The following is a 19179-nucleotide window of genomic DNA, read 5'->3' as shown; positions in this document are numbered from 1 at the left end:
GGTGAAGGTCAGACGGATAGGTAATGTAACACTTCGCAGCAGAAATGTCTCAAGACAGGAAGATATTTTTTGTGTGCGAGAACAGAGTTCTCTCCTCTCAAGTGTGAGAACCAGGTAGAAGTTTATAAGAGTTAAGATGGATGGTCGTGCAGGTCATGTCAGACATTGATGATGTGTTTGTAAGAGATAGCAAGATACTACAAACATTGTTTGTATGTTTGACGTCTATTGAGACCTCAGGCATTGTTTGTGTGTATGACGTCTATTACCTCAGGCATTGTTTGTATGTATGACGTCTACTGAGACCTCAGGCATTGTTTGTATGTATGAAGTCTACTGAGACCTCAGGCATTGTTTGTATGTATGACGTCTACTGAGACCTCAGGCATTGTTTGCATGTATGAAGTCTACTGAGACCTCAGGCATTGCCTGAATGATTTTTGAAAATACTTCCGACTAAGTTCCGACATTGTTTAAATTATGTTTGGGGAAAATTGAGACAGTATTTTTAGGATTGTTGATAGGTTCATTCATGGAATGGGTTGCGTAAATCAGCCAGAAAGAAATCAACATCCACTAAGCAGAGTTTAAGTCATGGATTAACACGCATGACTAGATTGACACATGAAATGCGTAGGAAGTAATTATCTTACGATGTATAATGGCGTTTATGGATAATTCAGACGTCGTTTAGAAGATGTTTAGGGATAACTGAGTATGTCAGATTGTTGATAGATTGATTGTCGTGTTGTAACTGGAGACAGCTAGTAAGTATATTGATTGTTTGATGATACTTCGGAATATATTTGTATGATGCTAGTGGATACTTGAGACAGCTTGTCCAAACTGTTTTTAAACACATAATTTTATGCAAAGCTAGAATATAACGTGAACTAACCTCTTAAAAAAAATAACAGTTATGGGTACTACATTGGCGATATAATGACACTCAGTGGCGTAGTTGTGGAGGGGGGAGAATCAGAAAATCCACCCAGGCCCCCACTTGAGGGGGGCCTCCAAATAAATCTTTTTCACATTAAAAAATAAATATTACGCAAAATGCAGGGTCCCCAAGAGGTCAAGCCACCCGGGCCCCCAAACGATGGAAATTTCCTAGCTACGCCCCCTGATTTCACTGGATATTTAAAGTCCCTAGTTAGTTTCCCCTTCAGACTATGGGGTCCATACGGCAGTTAACGAGGGCGTCATGTGGCCAGCACAATTACCAAACAGCCTTTACTTTTTCCTCAACTATCATCAGATACCCATTAGAGCTTGGTGTAGGCCTACCCAGAGGCGCCTTAAAGATCCCGAAAATAAAAAATCCGAGTCTTCACCAAGATTCGAACCCGGGACTCTCTGGTTTGGAAGCCAAGCGCTTTACCATTCAGCCACCGCGCCTCCAAATATGTGAAACATATAGTGAAAGAATAAGATGTTAATTGGTATATTGGTTTATTCGTAATCTTACACCCTGTAAACTTAATTGTCTTTACTTTGCGTGCACAAGTTTGTATTTTGTGCCAGATTTTAAAACTTTTCTGCCTTGATTCATTTAATTTCCGACAGCTTTGGAAACCCAAAAGCACATTTTAAAAAGGTACGTAGTGGGCCAGGCCTACTTTTGGTGGGACTCTGGGGATGTAGCCTACTTGAGATAGAGTGCTTGTTTTTTTGTTTTTTTTTAGTGACCCAATATTATTACTGTGTCTATGGACAAAACTGAGTGACTTTTGTTGCGTGGACTGATCCAGTGTGTTCATGTAAGCCTATGTCAATGTAGTTAGTTGAAGGTAGCGTGCTGATTCACAGAGTCTGGTGTAAATGACTAAGAAATATAGTAATGCAGATACAAAATAAAATCTTTCTTTTTTTTTCATTATAATCCCAAATTTAAAATACATTTTAAAAAATAATGCCAGCTTCCACCAGGATTTAAACTCGAGAACTTCAAATCAACAGCAAAACGCTCTAACATATGCTAACATAATTCCTTTATATGTGACATACTTAGTCAAACATACACTTTAATGATTTTAATTTAAAAAACATGCAAATTAAATAAACATGGAAATCACCAGACTCGTGTGGATATATCAATATATCATAAAAAATGATGCAATTATCACAAAAACTCCCATTCTGACCTTTATAAATGATAATGACCTACTTAGTCAAACATAGTAGGCAAGCATGCCTAAGGATATGTAAAGGTAAAAAAGTAAAGGCAAGCATGCAAATCAGTGAAACCTAGAAATCATCAAATTCACTTGAATATTTAAAGAGATCAGTGTATTTTTCAAAAATAACGGCCGCGGAAACACCATAAGTGACATATCAAGTAGTTCTAGTGAAATTTTTTCATAAACATGTGCCATAAAACTTATCCTGCAGCAAAGCCTATCCTGCAATGAAACTTATCCTGCAACAAAGCTTATCCTGCAGCAAAGCTTATCCTGCAGTGAAACTTATCCTCAAATATAATAATTGGTCTCGTATCCTTTTTGCTAAGTTTTATATACATATGTAATGCAATGTCCATGAGATTAAAAAAGAATGCAAGGCTTTGAAGACCCATCCGTGACATGCATATTTTGCCACATTGGACATTACAAGAAGTTATCAAGTAGCCTAAAGTGTTCACTTTTTATGTATTCACCTTTTCACATTAAATTTGAGTCTGTAGCTCTGTAACAGTATACAATCAATATAACAAACAAACTCATTTGGTATACAGTGCAGACTGCATCCAATTTAATGCCACTAGTCAACAGTAATAAATAAATCTCCTAAAAAAAATGCAAAGTTTTTTTAACCTGAAAAAAAACATTAAATGAAAGTACAGGTACCAAAACAATGTGAAATTTATTAGTGTAATCTTTATGAAGGCTTTTGAAAACTTATTGAGAAAAACATTTCAAATAAGTTAACTTAATCTATATGTAAATGAAAACTGTGTAAAAAAACAAATCTGGCACATGAAATTAATTTTAAGGTTTGCACGTTACCAAATAAAGTCACTCAGGAAATGTTGAGCTAAAATATGTATATCAGTTTCTCATAAACTTCTGCAGAAAGTTTACCTAATAAATCAGAGTTACCTCCCAGTAGATAAAGTTCTGTACTTCTATTCACATTAGTTTGAAGCCATAAACTGCTTCCTTTAAAAAAAAAAAAAAAAAAAATAAAGGAAATTTCTTGCTATTGTGGCATTTTACGTCTCGAGAGATGATCTTTTCCCTTTGCAACTTCTTGTGTGGCTAAAGAGGCCAACCCTTGATACACAACTGCGGTTGAAGATTGGGCATATGAAATCACCAGGCGCAGTTGCATTTTCTGCCTTCTTTCTACTTCTGTTGTGTATGGCATCTGCAATCCGAGACCCTTCTCTTATGCTCTCTCTCCATGTGGATCTATCCAGTGCTACTTTTTCCCAGCTGCTAGTGTCAATTTTAAATAGCTTCATGTCGCGTTTGCAAACATCTGTAATCTGTATACCGTAAAAATGGGCGACCAGTGGCTCTCCTGCCTTCAATAAGATCGCCATACAGGATGTCTTGTGGAAGTCGACCTACTGGCATTCTTGCTATTGTAATAAATAAATAACATTATTTAATTTGTATAAGAGTATCTCTTCATAAATAATCCCTTCTCTCTCTCTCATGAGGTACTTTTCAAATATCAAAATAACTTTTTTTTTTCATTCTTGAAGCCAGATCAAAACCCAACAATCAACACTCCCTGATGTAGAAAAAAGATATAAATAAAATAGACACAATGATATTGCTGAAAAACAAACAAATTAAATAACACTGCAATGTAAATTTATACAATAAAATTTATACAATAAAAAGACACAGTTAAGCTAAAGCAACAAAACCATAGCTATGACATGCACAAACACTTCAGATTTAAAATTTATTACATTTTTTTTTTTTAGATTGGTTCTTTGGAAACTTCAACAAGTGTCACTCTAATGAAATATGAAAAAAATATTTAGCAAAATATTTAGCTTTGGCCTCACCCGGACACACAAAGTCAAACTGTCTGACCTCACCCAGACACACAAAGTCAAACTGTTTGACCTCACCCTGACACACAAAGTCAAACTGTTTGACCTTAACCTCGCACCGTAAGTCAATTTTATTACACTCGTCAATGGTGATTCCTAAGATCCTCCACATCATTTGTCCCATTAAAACAACTTACAAAGTAGGTCTGACTGACTTCTCAGATTTGAAAATGTCTCATGAGTTATTAGTTATTTATTTGTAGCGCACAAGGTCTATAAATGTCTGAGCCAGAAGCTTTTTTTATGGCACTTTGAAATTGAAATATTTAAAATTTAAAAACTAGATCAAAATATAAACTATAAACAAGGCAAAATATAAAAACTCATTTATTCCACTTTCTATCAGGGTGTTTTTAAAGTCTCTACTCATTTACAAAAAGTACTTAGAAGTCTAATTTATTAAGTGCTGGTTGTGCGTTTGTTTGTTTACGTGAACACCGTGATCATTGTTCGTGTTTGCATCTATTTTGTAATTGTTATAGTGGTTACGTTGACAATGGTGGACAATTGTAGTCAAAATAAAATTTCCATTTCTTCATTCTTCTGACCTATAAAATTATCTTATTTCATCATGATAAATAATCATAAAATTGTAAAAATGTCTTACTTTGCACGACACAAAATTGTTTCTAAGTAGCAATAACATTCAACACTTCTACTTATAAAATAAATTATAGGTGATAAAATGAAACTTATCAACAAAGTCAACAGACTTAATGAAAAATGATTTCTACATTATAAAAGTAAACAAATAATATATAAAATAAAAATATTGTCAAATTGTTCTTTTTTTTTTATCACAGTTAATTGACTTGACAAGCCTTCAATAATTTAGCAATTTACATATTTAAGTCAAAGCATTAAATTTGAAACAATCAATTAAGAAAATGGATTCTTCAGTTATGTCAACAATGCTTAAGTTTGATAACAATATGCTATGCAAAAAAATTCCTACTAATTATCAGTTTGGACAATTAATTCCTATGCAATACAAAAATATTTATAAATTGTACATTACTGGTAAATATTTTACCATCTATTTCAATCTGAAAAGTAATTATTAATTAAACCATCTATTCCAACCTAATTAATTATTATCATATGTAAGTACAGAATGTCTACATAAATCCTAAACTAATCACTTTTCTTGGTGTTGATTTCCTTGCAACAGTCTTCACGTATAAACTTGAGTAGATGTTTGTTTAGTATCCCTGGTCGATCCAGGTCTACTGCATGACCACAGTTGTCAATGATATCTACATAATAACAGTTCGGCAATCTGGCACTCAGGACATCAGCTCCACTCACATGTATGAGCTGTAGGGTCAACAAGAAACCAACACATTTGATTAGATGAGCTAAAAGTTTCTTTTTAATGTTATTATTATTACAATTTCTTTATTGAACTGGCACATTTCACATGAGTGGGCAAAACCTTAAACCTGGGTGAACATGGTTTTCAAAAATGGCTCAAACGATCTTCCTAGAAATTTGACAATTGATGTATATTGTTGGGAAAAGAATTACTAGCTCATTGGACACACTGGGAAAACTCTAGTTTGACCGTTATAAAGTATAAAAAAAAGTTAATTTAAATTTGGCAAGAAAACTAGAAATTATTAATTGAACAGGCTATACATCTTTGAGTATTTCACATGTAGGCTCTATTCAAGAGCGTTTTTAAGTATCAAGACACAGAGAACAAAAGAGAAACTTCATTCTCCGAAAGGTCCTTGACAACTTTGGGCTTAAGCATGGAGATGAAAGGCTCTGGAGAGCTCTGGATGTAGGGATGTGTGTAGACAGGCCAAAGCCCTTCATGGGCCGTAGTACCACTTGGATGGATGCCAGGCATATTCCCATTTTAGGCCAAAACCTGCTCGACAAAGGACGGGACCCAAAAAGGAAGACAAGCCTTCACTTTTGACAAACGCCTGGTAACCTACTTTTAACTGTAACAGCGATTCAGGAATTGAAAAGGTATTTGACACATACTTTGATAATATAGAAGAGAAAAGAAATCCATAGAACAACACAGCAAAGGCTTTGTTTGTTCAAGATGAGTCTAATCACATTTGGGAAAATCTGTTTGCTACTAAACTAAAATTACTGACTTGTTCTAAGCAAGAGGCTTTAGTGCCAAAATGGCAGAAATAATCTTATAACATACGCATAATGAGAGGCACAAAAACTGTGTTAAGGGGGAGGTTATTTGTTGTGGCTCTTCCGCTGTGTCAAATACAAACAATGAAATAAACAGGAGGTAACCTTCAAACACCAGCAAAATGCCAAAACAATCAAGATAGGTAGCCGACACTAGTGTTAAAATAGGAAACACTTTTTTTTTTCAAAATGGCGCTGCACTGTGGCGACATGCAATTTGTGCTTTCATTATTCATTATTATTACTGGATGTATATTGAATGTTCTTTTGTAATTAGTTAAATTATGAGTGAGTCTGGTGTGAATGTACACTTTGGTTTCTTATAGTTATAATGTTTTTTGTTTGGTGTAATGCACAAATTGTAAGACAAATTTCCTTACGGATAATAAAGATTATTATTATTATTATTATCATCAAGAAGGGACCCGTCTAATGTCCTCGGTTACTAGCCGTCTGGATATAACTTCTTATTTTCACTGCCCTAATGGAAAACGTTGTGTTGATAGCGTCGAATAGATCGTTCTTACTTTTTAAGAAACTTAACGTCATCGTCGCTAAGTGAAACTTTCCCCCTATTCCTGAAACAAATAACTAAATCCTAATCATGTCATAACAACTATAATCTAATTTCACTATTTCAAAGACAAACTTTTCTGTAGCTTTGACCAAGACCTGGAAGAAAAAACATGTAAGCAACAATGGATTATTACCTCATCTTGCTTTCCCCAGATCAGCTGTGAGGGCACCACAATCTCATGTGCTATATTGGCCAACAAATCAAAGTTTTCCTCAGTTGTAATGGCCTTGAACACTTCCATTCAAAAAAAAGATACAAAAAATATGAATTACATTTTGGTTTCAAGGACATTAAACACACACACATACTCACTCATATATATATATATATATATATATATATATATATATATATATATATATATATATATATATATATATATATATATATTGCATGGTTTAAATTATGTGATTGAGAAAAAAAATGAATAGAATCCGTTTTTAATGTGTTTTCTTGTAAAACTAGGTTGACCATGGGTCACATCAAGCTCAACAGTGTCTAGGTTGACCATGGGTCACATCAAGCTCAACAGTATCTAGGTTGACCATGGGTCACATCAAGCTCAACAGTATCTAGGTTGACCATGGGTCACATCAAGCTCAACAGTATCTAGGTTGACCATGGGTCACATCAAGCTCAATAATATCTAGGTTGACCATGGGTCACATCAATCTCAACAGTATCTAGGTTGACCATGGGTCACATCAATCTCAACAGTATCTAGGTTGACCATGTGTCACTTCAAGCTCAACAGTATCTAGGTTGACCATGGGTCACATCAAGCTCAACAGTATCTAGGTTGACCATGGGTCACATCAAGCTCAACAGTATCTAGGTTGACCATGGGTCACATCAAGCTCAACAGTATCTAGGTTGACCATTGGTCACATCAAGCTCAACAGTATCTAGGTTGACCATGGGTCACATCAAGCTCAACAATATCTAGGTTGACCATGGGTCACATCAAGCTAAACAATATCTAGGTTGACTATGGGTCACATCAAGCTCAACAGTATCTAGGTTGACCATGGATCACATCAAGCTCAACAATATCTAGGTTGACCATGGGTCACATCAAGCTCAACAGTATCTAGGTTGACCATGGGTCACATCAAGCTCAACAATATCTAGGTTGACCATGGGTCACATCAAGCTCAACAGTATCTTGGACAAATACACAATGTACCAAAACACGAGACTTGAATGTTCCATACTTCATGCTAGATTCTAAGAGATCTACCCCTGAAAGGTGCAACAGCGCCTGGTGATTACAGATGCCCAACCTGTGACCTCAGCTGTGTATCAAGGATTGGCCTTGTTAGTCACATGATGAGTTGCAAAGGAAAAAGGTTGTCTCTCAAAGCATAAAATACCACAGACCCATGAAACAAATGCATTGATCATTGCCAAACTGGCCAATTTAAACCTTAGTTAGACTTTAAATATAAACTAATGTCAATTGATTTAAAAAAAACAATTAAATACATACATCTCAGGTAAAATTCCATTTTTGGTAGACGCAGTGTCAGAAATCCTTTAAAGAACTAGAAATGGATATAAATAATAAATATATAAATACAATTTCAATTAGAGCAATAAACAAGCCACAAATCTTATCTTATCTCATATAATATAGACATTACTTCAAAAAAGAAGATATTTACGTCCTACGCGTCATGCATTCAGTCATGCATAGTAACCAATGACCTAATTTCTGCCAAGTCACTGGATTTCCTGGCTAGCTCAGGCTCTAATAGCACTAGGGAAAATGGAGCATTTGTACAAATTTGTCCTCACATATGGAACAAGGAATGTGCCTTTATCTTTGTGTCTTTCTGAGTATTTTATTAAATTTTGTTTTTGTATTTGAGGATTATGGTTCAGTGTTTTATGTATAATTTCTATTTTACTTTTAAGTCTTCTATCCTGAAGGCTTTCTAAATTTATTGATTTTACTAAAGGTGTTACTCTTGTCAAATGTGAATATTCATTTGTTATGAATCTCACTGCTTTATTTTGTGTCTGTTCCAGTTTCCTAATATTTTCTTGAGTTGAGGGGTCCCAAACAGAGGATGCATATTCAATTATTGGCCTAACCAAGGTTAAACAAACAAATGATCCAATCCAACAATATGTAGAGCTAAATTTAAAATGAGTAGAAGTACATCTAGCCTGGTGGAAGTAATTACCTGGTCACTTATCTTTAACGCAGACTTATTGTAGCAGCTACACTCCAGCAGATTCTTCAGGCCCTCAATGTTATTGGCCAGGAGAACACTGTCGTTAAAAGAGAGTTTCTCATGCCCTTCAGCCAGGGCTTCTTTAAGCTTAACAGCAAAGTCACTGTCCACTGGCGTCTGCACTGCCAGAGCAGAATAAAAAGTTAGCATACACAAAATTAAAGAAACAATCAACATACTGTGTTAACTACTATACATTTATTTCATTCTAGGTAACTATTGCATTATAAAACTGTAGAGGTTGCGTGTTTTTGATGATGTCTTATAAAAACAAATATTCAATAAAAGATTTAAAGATTGGAGAAATTGGTATAGGCAAAAAAAAATAAAAAAATTATCTTCTTATTAGATTTGTAAAAGGAAGACAGTTAGGTGATTTATCCCTTCACATTTGTTTTACATGTTTCGGATGTTCCTTCAGAGTTTCAAACCTCCTGCAGGACGACGGGGGATGGGAGCGGGCAGGGTTTGAACCCGGGACTATCGATAAGTCCGAACAACAGTCCAGCGCGCAAACCGCACGACCAGGCAGCCATTTTAAATTTAACTAAGTGATATACTGTGAATGCTAATAAATACACACGAAATTTAATAGAAATTCTTTAACTAAATTTTTATAGTGTTTATTTTTAGTTACTAATAAAAATAGATTATCAGATAAAAGCAATGGAGATCAAAAGAGCTTGATAGATTAAAGAATGGTAACAACATACGAAGATACAACCTTAAATTTTAAAATTCCTTTCACCTCACTAGGCAATAAAAAAAAAAAAGTAAAGTTCCCCTTTCAGATCTTGTGATCTATAGGGCACATGATATAAAGGTCATCTGTTTCTGTGGTTTACAGTTAATGAGGGTGTCATGTGGCCAGCACAACGACCAAACGCCTTTACTTTTCCCCAACCAATGTGTGTGTGGACTCAGAGGCACCCAAAGATCCTGAAATGAAAAATCCCAGTCTTCACCAGGATTTGAACCCCGTAACCGGTTCAGAAGCCAAGCACTTAACCGCTCAGCCTTTGTAAATTAAATTATTATTAATATTATTCAACTCGATCTATATTGTGTTTACTAAGGTGATAAGATGAGATAATTGTTTTGGTCCAACATTTTGATTTGACCAATTAGCAAAACAGAGACATACAAGAGTGATGCTGTATTTTAATGTGCTTTTTAATTTTTTATTTATTTTAGTGTACAATAAACAAATTACAGACAATATAAGAATAGTCTTAGTCGCTGGAAACTAACTTTCAACTAGATCTTAATTACTGGACATATCATTACAGCTTAATATGTAAACTAGATTTTAATTACTGGACATATCATTACAGCTTAATATGTAAACTAGATCTTAATTACTGGACATATCATTACAGCTTAATATGTAAACTAGATTTTAATTACTGGACATATCATTACAGCTTAATATGTAAACTAGATTTTAATTACTGGACATATCATTACAGCTTAATATGTAAACTAGATTTTAATTACTGGACATATCATTACAGCTTAATATGTAAACTAGATTTTAATTACTGGACATATCATTACAGCTTAATATGTAAACTAGATTTTAATTACTGGACATATCATTACAGCTTAATATGTAAACTAGATTTTAATTACTGGACATATCATTACAGCTTAATATGTAAACTAGATTTTAATTACTGGACATATCATTACAGCTTAATATGTAAACTAGATTTTAATTACTGGACATATCATTACAGCTTAATATGTAAACTAGATTTTAATTACTGGACATATCATTACAGCTTAATATGTAAACTAGATTTTAATTACTGGACATATCATTACAGCTTAATATGTAAACTAGATTTTAATTACTGGACATATCATTACAGCTTAATATGTAAACTAGATTTTAATTACTGGACATATCATTACAGCTTAATATGTAAACTAGATTTTAATTACTGGACATATCATTACAGCTTAATATGTAAACTAGATTTTAATTACTGGACATATCATTACAGCTTAATATGTAAACTAGATTTTAATTACTGGACATATCATTACAGCTTAATATGTAAACTAGATTTTAATTACTGGACATATCATTACAGCTTAATATGTAAACTAGATTTTAATTACTGGACATATCATTACAGCTTAATATGTAAACTAGATCTTAATTACTGGACATATCATTACAGCTTAATATGTAAACTAGATTTTAATTACTGGACATATCATTACAGCTTAATATGTAAACTAGATTTTAATTACTGGACATATCATTACAGCTTAATATGTAAACTAGATTTTAATTACTGGACATATCATTACAGCTTAATATGTAAACTAGATTTTAATTACTGGACATATCATTACAGCTTAATATGTAAACTAGATTTTAATTACTGGACATATCATTACAGCTTAATATGTAAACTAGATTTTAATTACTGAACATATCATTACAGCCTAATATATAAACTAGACTTACTTGCTGGACATATCATGGTCACCTTGGCCACCCTCTCGGGATGTTTTGTCGCATACAGACCAACAATGGCTCCACCCAATGATGAGCCTACAAGATGAATTTTGTGATCAAATAGTCCGACTAATTTTAAAAACTGTAGATATAATATATTGGTAAAGAGAAATGTTGACAGAATGTGAGTGAAACATTACCATAACTAGAATGTGAATGAAACATAACTGTAACTAGAATATGGATAAAAGATAACCATAACTAGAATGTGGATACAAAAAATCATAACTAGAATGTGGATGAAACATATCAATAACTAGAATGTGGATAAAACATAACCATAACTAGAATGTGAATAAAACATAGCCTTAACTAGAATGTGAATAAAACATAGCCTTAACTAGAATATGGATGAAACATATCAATAATTAGAATGTGGATAAAACATAACCATAACTAGAATGTGATAAAACAACCATAACTAGAATGTGAATAAAGCATAGCCTTAACTAGAATGTGGATGAAATATAACAATAACTAGAATGTGGATGAAACAAAACCATAACTAGAATGCTGATAATAATAATTCTTATAATTAGATTTATTGACCTTAAATGTTTCTAATTATCTTAACTAATTTGACTTGACTGACATATTTAGTTACATCTAGTTTCATTAACTTACTTTATTCAATGTGTGGACAACGTATTCAATTCCTAGTTGAACATCCTCTGGGGGAAAACTTGAGAACCCATGACCTGGCAAGTCTAAGGCTATCATGTGTAAGTCTTGGGGCAAACCCTGAAGACAGAACAAAAGAATCAAACACACATCTTATTGAATATTAGAAACCTTCGCTTCATGTTTAGAACAATGAAGATGATGATTTTGTTTAAGGGTAATAAGACTATTGAACTGACATCTCTATGTTGACCCACTAACTAAAAGTTGACCAGTACCGGTATAGAGATAGTTAATGTTAGTGCTGACCAAAACTTGGTAACCTCACACAAGCTTCTATTTCATACAAAAAAAAAGGGTAGAGCACCCTCTTTCAGACTTAGCTAACTATGGGGCTTTGTGACTGAAGGAGGCCATAGATCAGCGGTTCTCAACCTTTTAATCTCGGCGACCCCTCTTTACAATCCCACACTCTGCCGCGACCCCCCCTCCCCCCTTTTGCTCAGACACACAGCAATAGAAGAATAGACAAAACTACCCCTTTTTTTCGATGGTCTCTGGCGACCCCTGGCAAATCGTCAATCGACCCCTAAGGGGGTAGTGACCCACAGGTTGAGAACCCCTGCCATAGATAGACTAAGCCAAGAGGTTTCACATTGAATGGACGTGAATACTATATATTCAAGAGGGATGCAACCTATCTGGAGAAGGAAATCAATTTACCTAATACTATTACTTTGGCTTATCAATTGTATCCACTTTGTTTATTTATAATGTAAAGTAAAGCATCAATAATACATAAAACATAATTTACATATACAAAAACAAAAGCCTAATTAAATACACAAAGACAAAGGCAAATTTCTGATTCCAAATGCTAGGACAAATTCATACAAGTGCTTCTTCTTCCCTAGAGCCAAACGAGCATGGATTAGCTTGCAAGAATCAGCCAGGACAAACAACAACTTAGCAGAGTTTAAGTCACTGATTGGAGGCACGGTGGCTGAGCGGTAGAGCGCTTGGTTACCGTACTGTACCGGGGTTCAAATCCTGGGATTTTTAACTTCAGGATCTTCGGGCGCCTCTGAGTCCACCCAGCTCTAATGGGTACCTAACGTTAGTTGGGGAAAAGTAAAGGCGGTTGGTCGTTGTGCTGGCCACATGACACCCTTGTAAACCGTAGGCCACAGAAACAGATGACCTTTAACATCATCAGCCCTATAGACCACAAGGTCTGAAAGGGGAACTTTACTTTTTTATTTAAGTCACTGATTAACATGCATAACCAAAATGATACATGAAACACATGGGAAATATTCATTTTTTCTTTTGAAGTAACATCAGCAATTTATAAGATACAGTGATGATTGTGATTGATGAAATTATTCTTATTGGACTTGGACTTGTTTGTGTTTATTCCGTTGGAAGTCAAGCTATATTATACAAGAATACAGAAATGATGGATATGTATGATTACAACTGAAATGTATTTAATCAAATAAAGGCCATGACAACTATGCTTATTTTGACAATATCACTTGTTTCCAAGTTAAATAAAAGCCTTGGAACAGTGTTTCCAGAACTAAACCCTAGTGTGCAAGGCCTGAACAGGTGTTCCATGTACTGGAATAACTAACTAATAGGCCACCATGTTAATTAATCTCTTTAAAAAAATAAGCAAAGTGTTCTGTTAAATACTCAGAAAGTGAGAAGTGTTCCATTAAAGAAAACATTTGGGAACCAATGCCTTAGAATATTTTGAAACATTACTGAATATCAATACTGAAAAAAGGAAAGCACACCACCGAGCAGACTAATCTATCTACTCTTACTTTAAAACATGAGATCCACTGATCTTTGGAGGATGAGAACCCATGTACAAACACAATGCTCGGCTTATTAGCCTGAGGTCTGTTGCGCTCTCCGTAACAGAAGATCATCTCTTCATCACCAACATAATTGATTTTCATTCCGGCATGATACTGGCGTATACTGCAAACATAAACAACATTCTACTGTAATTTTAATCGTCCATTTTTCTCTACTTGAGTTTAATGAAATGGAATACGGAGAATGATGCCGCTATTTTATTAAAATATAATGTTTTTCAAATGATACTTACTGTGGTATATGTGAAACTTGATATGCTATTTTTTAAGCTTCACTCTTTCCATTGGAAATGGACCTCATTCACCAATCATAAACAAAGACATTTGAGCAACATGCTTTCATACCTATTCATACATTTTACAACCTAATTTGAATCAAACATGGATATCATATGACCCTATTTTATGCTGTTTTATTAATGGCCATCACATTACCATTCATTTTGGTGAATAAGGTCCATTAAGAAATTAGAAATTAAATCCCAGCCAAAGCATGCTGAGAATGGCAGTGGAGGGGTTTGAACTCAAGACCATTGCAATGACAGCCCAAGTGCATTGACATGACCATTCAATGAATGCAATAGTAAATAATCAAATGAGACTATGTTTTGAATAATAGAAGAACTGCAATTTATTTAGTACAACAAAGCAACTAAAATTTATTTTGAACAACAGAGAAACCAGAATTTGCTTTGTACAATAGAAATGGTTTCATGATACTTATATTTAGTGTAAACTATTGGTTAGTTCCATTGGTTGTCTGCTGTCATCATATAAACCAAACTTAAATAGCTAAATTCCAAAAAATAACAAAATGGATTTCAAAATGGAACAAAACTTTAAATAAAATGAAAAAAAAAAAAAACTTACAGGAAACTGAGTCTGATTAGTTTATGTGGCAAGAAATAGAATAAGACCAGCACTCCAGTTAAGACTGTAAACACCAAACCAGTAGTAATGCTGATGACCAATGTCCACATTGTGACTCTAAAAAAAATAATTCTTTAATAATCAGTGGATAATAATTGATATTTTGAATATAATTAACAAAATTCTATTTACAACTCTACAATAATCCTGTGCTAAATTGGTGGTCTGGTGGTGCTTCCGACTTGCATGATGTTCCATGGTTCAAACCCTAACCCCTGTCATCCCTACTTATTATAGGAAGTTTGGGCTGGGACGTAACAATGTTCATTTGTGAGGAAACCTGTGAAACTAGCAAGTCTTTCAAAAAAAAAAGTCTAAAGGGGATTATCTCTATATAAATGAAGATAATTTATACTGTAATGTATATTTTATAGCAACAGAATTGTATTTTCACTTAAACACCTATAAATTGAATTATAGTGTACTTTCATTCATCTTTTATATATGTAAAAGTAACTATGTCTAACTGTTCATAGGCTGAGATTTCAAACAAGCATAAAAAAACACACATTTCATACAGATTTTTTTCTCAGGTGTAAAGGTCATCTTGTTCTGTGGCCCATGGTTAACGAGGGTTTCACATGGTCAGCACAATGATCTTATGTAACCTTATGTTTTAAGTATAATTGCTACTTTACTTTTAAGTCTTTTATCCTGAAAGCTTTCTAAATTTTGTGATTTTACTAAAGGTGTTACTCTAGTCAAATGTGAATATTCTTTTGTTATGAATCTCACTGCTCTATTTTGTGTCTGTTCCAGTTTCTTGAGTTGAGGGGTCCCAAACAGAGGTTGCATATTCTATTTGGCATACCCAATGTTAAATAACATTTTAGTTTTAACTTGGATGTTTTCAGTTGATTTGTAGAAATTTCTTTTAATAAACCCTTACGCTTTGTTTGGTTTTTTAATAGTTTCATCAATATGGGGATTCCATGACAGTTTTTCATGTATTATACCGTCTTTCCTTTTCCCTGACTATGTAACTATTAGAGGTGAATGGACTCTGAAAATCATGAAATTCAAAATCCCAGTCTTCACCAAGATTCAAACACAGGACCCCCAGTTCAGAGGCCAAGCCCTTTACCATCCACCATGCCTCCAACCTACAGCATTACATTTAGTTATTTATAGATATTATCTTTGAAGATTTTTTTAATACCTAAGAAAACTATATGGAAAGCTCCTTTATTTGTAAAACAATGCATGAGAAGGCTGACAAACTTGCCAAGAGTGGGAGAACTAACTCAAAAATAAACTCTGCACTCTATCCAGAAGAATTTAAGAAATTAATTGTAAATAAAATAAATGAGAAATGGACGAGCTCTCATCCAAATCACAAGAAAGATAACTCTTACTAAAAGCTATCCACACAAGACCAACTAATGATACTAATCTTTCGACACAGGACCAGACACAATAGAATGTGACAACACATGTACAGGAAGCTCAAAATTGGAACCAGTGAAATCTGCCCATGTGGAGTATCACCAGAGAATGCCGACCATGTCCTCCAAAACTGCTCTCTTTACCAAGAGGCCCGTATAAGACACTGGCCCCAAAACACCCCAATAGAAAGAAAATTATATGGAGAGCTCCCTGATTTGGAAACCACTGCGCAGTTCATCTCATATATTGGTCTAGTCATCTGAACACTCCAACATAACAATGAGAATGAAGAAGAAGGAAACCACTGCACAGTTCATCTCATATATTGGTCTAGTCATCTGAACACTCCAACATAACAATGAGAACAAAGAAGAAGAAGAAAGAAGAAGAAGGAAACCATGCACTGCAGCAGTTTATCTCACATGTTTGACTAGTCATCTGAGCTCCAACATAATAAAGAGAACGGGGAAGAAGAAGAAGAAAAAAACAACTTTATATTATATTTTATATTGCATTATATTGAATGAACAAAAGTAATTAATACCTGGTATTCATTCTCTGCTTTCCAAAGGGGAAAAGAAAGAGAAATAATCTTTACAGAAGGGTGTTGTTGTCCTTTTCTTAGTTGCCGGCATTGATTAAAACATGTAGAAGTAGACACCCACCTCAGTAAGGTACTCACCGAGAGATTTCTGGTGATAACTTTCACTAGGTCAACTGTCCAAATAGATGTTCCAGATTCAAGTCAGGTGTAGATCTATTCATTCATAAACATGTTACATGACTTCATCTTGCTGCTCTGCATATATCATCTGTTTAATCAATGAATGTACTGTAACTGTAAGTCTAGAATCTATACCTAGATTTTATGATGCCTTAATATTTTATCTTATCATACAGTAGATATACTCAATAGACTAAGTTATAATAGATTTCTCATATATTACATCACAATATATCATTATGGTTATAATGTATATCATAGATCTAGACATAATTATCATATTATATAGACTAGATCTATATAAATGTCACATCTATTAATATTATCTACGTCTACTTAGTTAAGTTATTTAACTCTTTAGACTTAAATTAGAGGTTAGTACTTAACGTCTACCGTCTACTAATCTAGATTCTACTTTTCTAGGCCGTAGGCGTAGATCGACTTCAAGAATGTCTAGAACTAGATTCTACAGTCTATATCATAGACTCTTATTATTAATTATGTAGATCTCTTAGTGTATTGATATTTGTCTTCTTACTGTTATCACATAGATTTAAATGTGCAATCATGAATCACTCGATCAAAGTCCAAACTTTGAGAGATCTAGCAGTTTTATTGTTACAGTTACGGAACTTTGACTTCTTATTTTTAGTTTATCCAACTTCCTTTGTTTACAAATACAGAAAGAAATTCGAAATTTAAATATTTTAATAAGATTTCTCTTTTATTTATAATATATAAATATATAAAAAGCTTCTCTGAATGTATGAGTCAGAAGATTAATTAAGTAGAAGTGCAGTATTTCGCATGGCTGCGCAGTCATAGCTGTAACCTAGATCTAGATTTTCATATTTTGCCTTATCCAGCTCTAACCGTTGTCTGCGGTTCACGCCTGCCATGATCGGCAGAAGATTTCCTTTTGGTCTCAAATGTGTATTTATATGATAGTAGGCCTATTTACCGTAGCCTTTGGGTGCTTTAAATTTGTTAACTATCGCCAGCTGTCTCGTTCAGAAGCCAACTTTTATTCTACCAGGTGCTCTCTTCTACTTCTTCTTCTGGGGAGGAGTGGCACCTCTGTTACGCCGACCACTTTCTTTAGACTTGCTTAGACTTTTAGGTCCTCCCTCGCCGTTCGGCGCATTGGGCGGCAAGCTGTCTCCATAAAGATCTGTCATTGGCAACGTCTGAAGCCTCCTCTCACCTGTTGTCCACTTTTCTGAGGTCTTCCATTAAGGTGTGTCGCCAAGTAATACGAGGACGTCCCTGTTTGCGCTTTCCTCGTATTGGCTAGGCTTCCATGTTATCGCAACTCTTGGTGTGCGTAATTCATTTTGTCGTAGAACATTTCCCGCAAACCTCATGCGACGCTCTGTCACAACCTCTATAAGTGTTCGACTGCCACTTTCAGCTCACCAAAAAAAAAAAAAAAAAGATGTTGCCTTTTGGTACACAGTTGTCCGCCATACAGGATATGTGCCCCTGCCCAGCGTAGATATCGAACAATTTAAAGCGTTCCATCTACACTGCCTATACCGGTATTAGCAAAAACATCGCTATGTTTAGGTGCAGTCTTTATTATTATCATAGCTTTTATATAGCGCTACTTTCATGCTTATAGCATGCTCAGAGCGCTTTTGGTCCAATCTCTTTTGTGGACCAGTGGGGCGGGAGGGGGGGGGGGTATCTAGGAGTTGGTTTTCCGTGCTGCCTTTATGCGCTCAGTAGGCCTAAACACAACTCTGCACGAGTCGGGTGTCGAACCTCGAGCTCCCTTCTAGATAGCCAAACCAAGCGCTTTTGGCCTCTCGACCACGCTTCCCATCTTGCCATCGAATGCCCGTGATGGAGCGCAGACATCTTTGAAAAAAAATGTTGAAGAAGGTTTAATCAATTTCTGTTTTGGGGATTTTTACAAAAAAATATCATCTTTAGTTCTTTTGTTTGTTTTTTTTAAAGATGCGGCTTTACATTATCTGAGCAATAAAATACATGGATATAGAAATAAAACAGAAGGAGAAATATGGTGGCGATGTAAGGAAAA

At 34.6% G+C, this 19179-nt stretch overlaps 1 protein-coding gene across 3 annotated transcripts; it reads right to left on the bottom strand.

Annotated features, from left to right (window-relative positions):
- Positions 1-3167: 3167 nt before the first annotated feature.
- Positions 3168-17754, bottom strand: LOC106071667 (monoacylglycerol lipase ABHD6-like). Of its 3 annotated transcripts, none has more exons than XM_056006208.1 (10): positions 17529-17754; positions 17094-17223; positions 14966-15082; positions 14039-14198; positions 12210-12326; positions 11535-11667; positions 9002-9174; positions 8302-8356; positions 6946-7046; positions 3168-5389 (listed from the first exon to the last, which is right to left on the bottom strand). In XM_056006208.1, exons 3-10 carry the CDS (start codon positions 15073-15075, stop codon positions 5207-5209), a joined length of 1032 nt encoding a protein of 343 aa, XP_055862183.1. In that variant the 5' UTR covers positions 15076-15082; positions 17094-17223; positions 17529-17754; the 3' UTR covers positions 3168-5206. The 3 variants fall into 3 exon arrangements, with proteins under 3 accessions (XP_055862183.1, XP_055862182.1, XP_055862184.1); XM_056006207.1 differs by having other exon boundaries at positions 17551-17754; XM_056006209.1 differs by having other exon boundaries at positions 17674-17738.
- Positions 17755-19179: the final 1425 nt, after the last annotated feature.

The sequence above is a fragment of the Biomphalaria glabrata genome, chromosome 12 (genome assembly GCF_947242115.1).
Source record: "Biomphalaria glabrata chromosome 12, xgBioGlab47.1, whole genome shotgun sequence".
Classification (NCBI taxonomy): Eukaryota; Metazoa; Mollusca; class Gastropoda; family Planorbidae; genus Biomphalaria; species Biomphalaria glabrata.
Note: the sequence above shows the minus strand (reverse complement) of the source record. Positions and strands in the feature narration are given on the sequence as shown.

What these genes read in the sequence shown, in the direction of transcription:
- LOC106071667 (XM_056006208.1), bottom strand. Translation starts at nt 15,075, where the DNA reads ATGTGGACATTGGTCATCAGCATTACTACTGGTTTGGTGTTTACAGTC. An exon ending in TTGTCCACACATTGAATAAA is followed by an intron (nt 11,668 to 12,209) that starts GTAAGTTAATGA and finishes TTATATCTACAG; the next exon opens with TTTTTAAAATTAGTCGGACT. An exon ending in TCTGGGGAAAGCAAGATGAG is followed by an intron (nt 5,390 to 6,945) that starts GTAATAATCCAT and finishes TTGACCCTACAG; the next exon opens with CTCATACATGTGAGTGGAGC.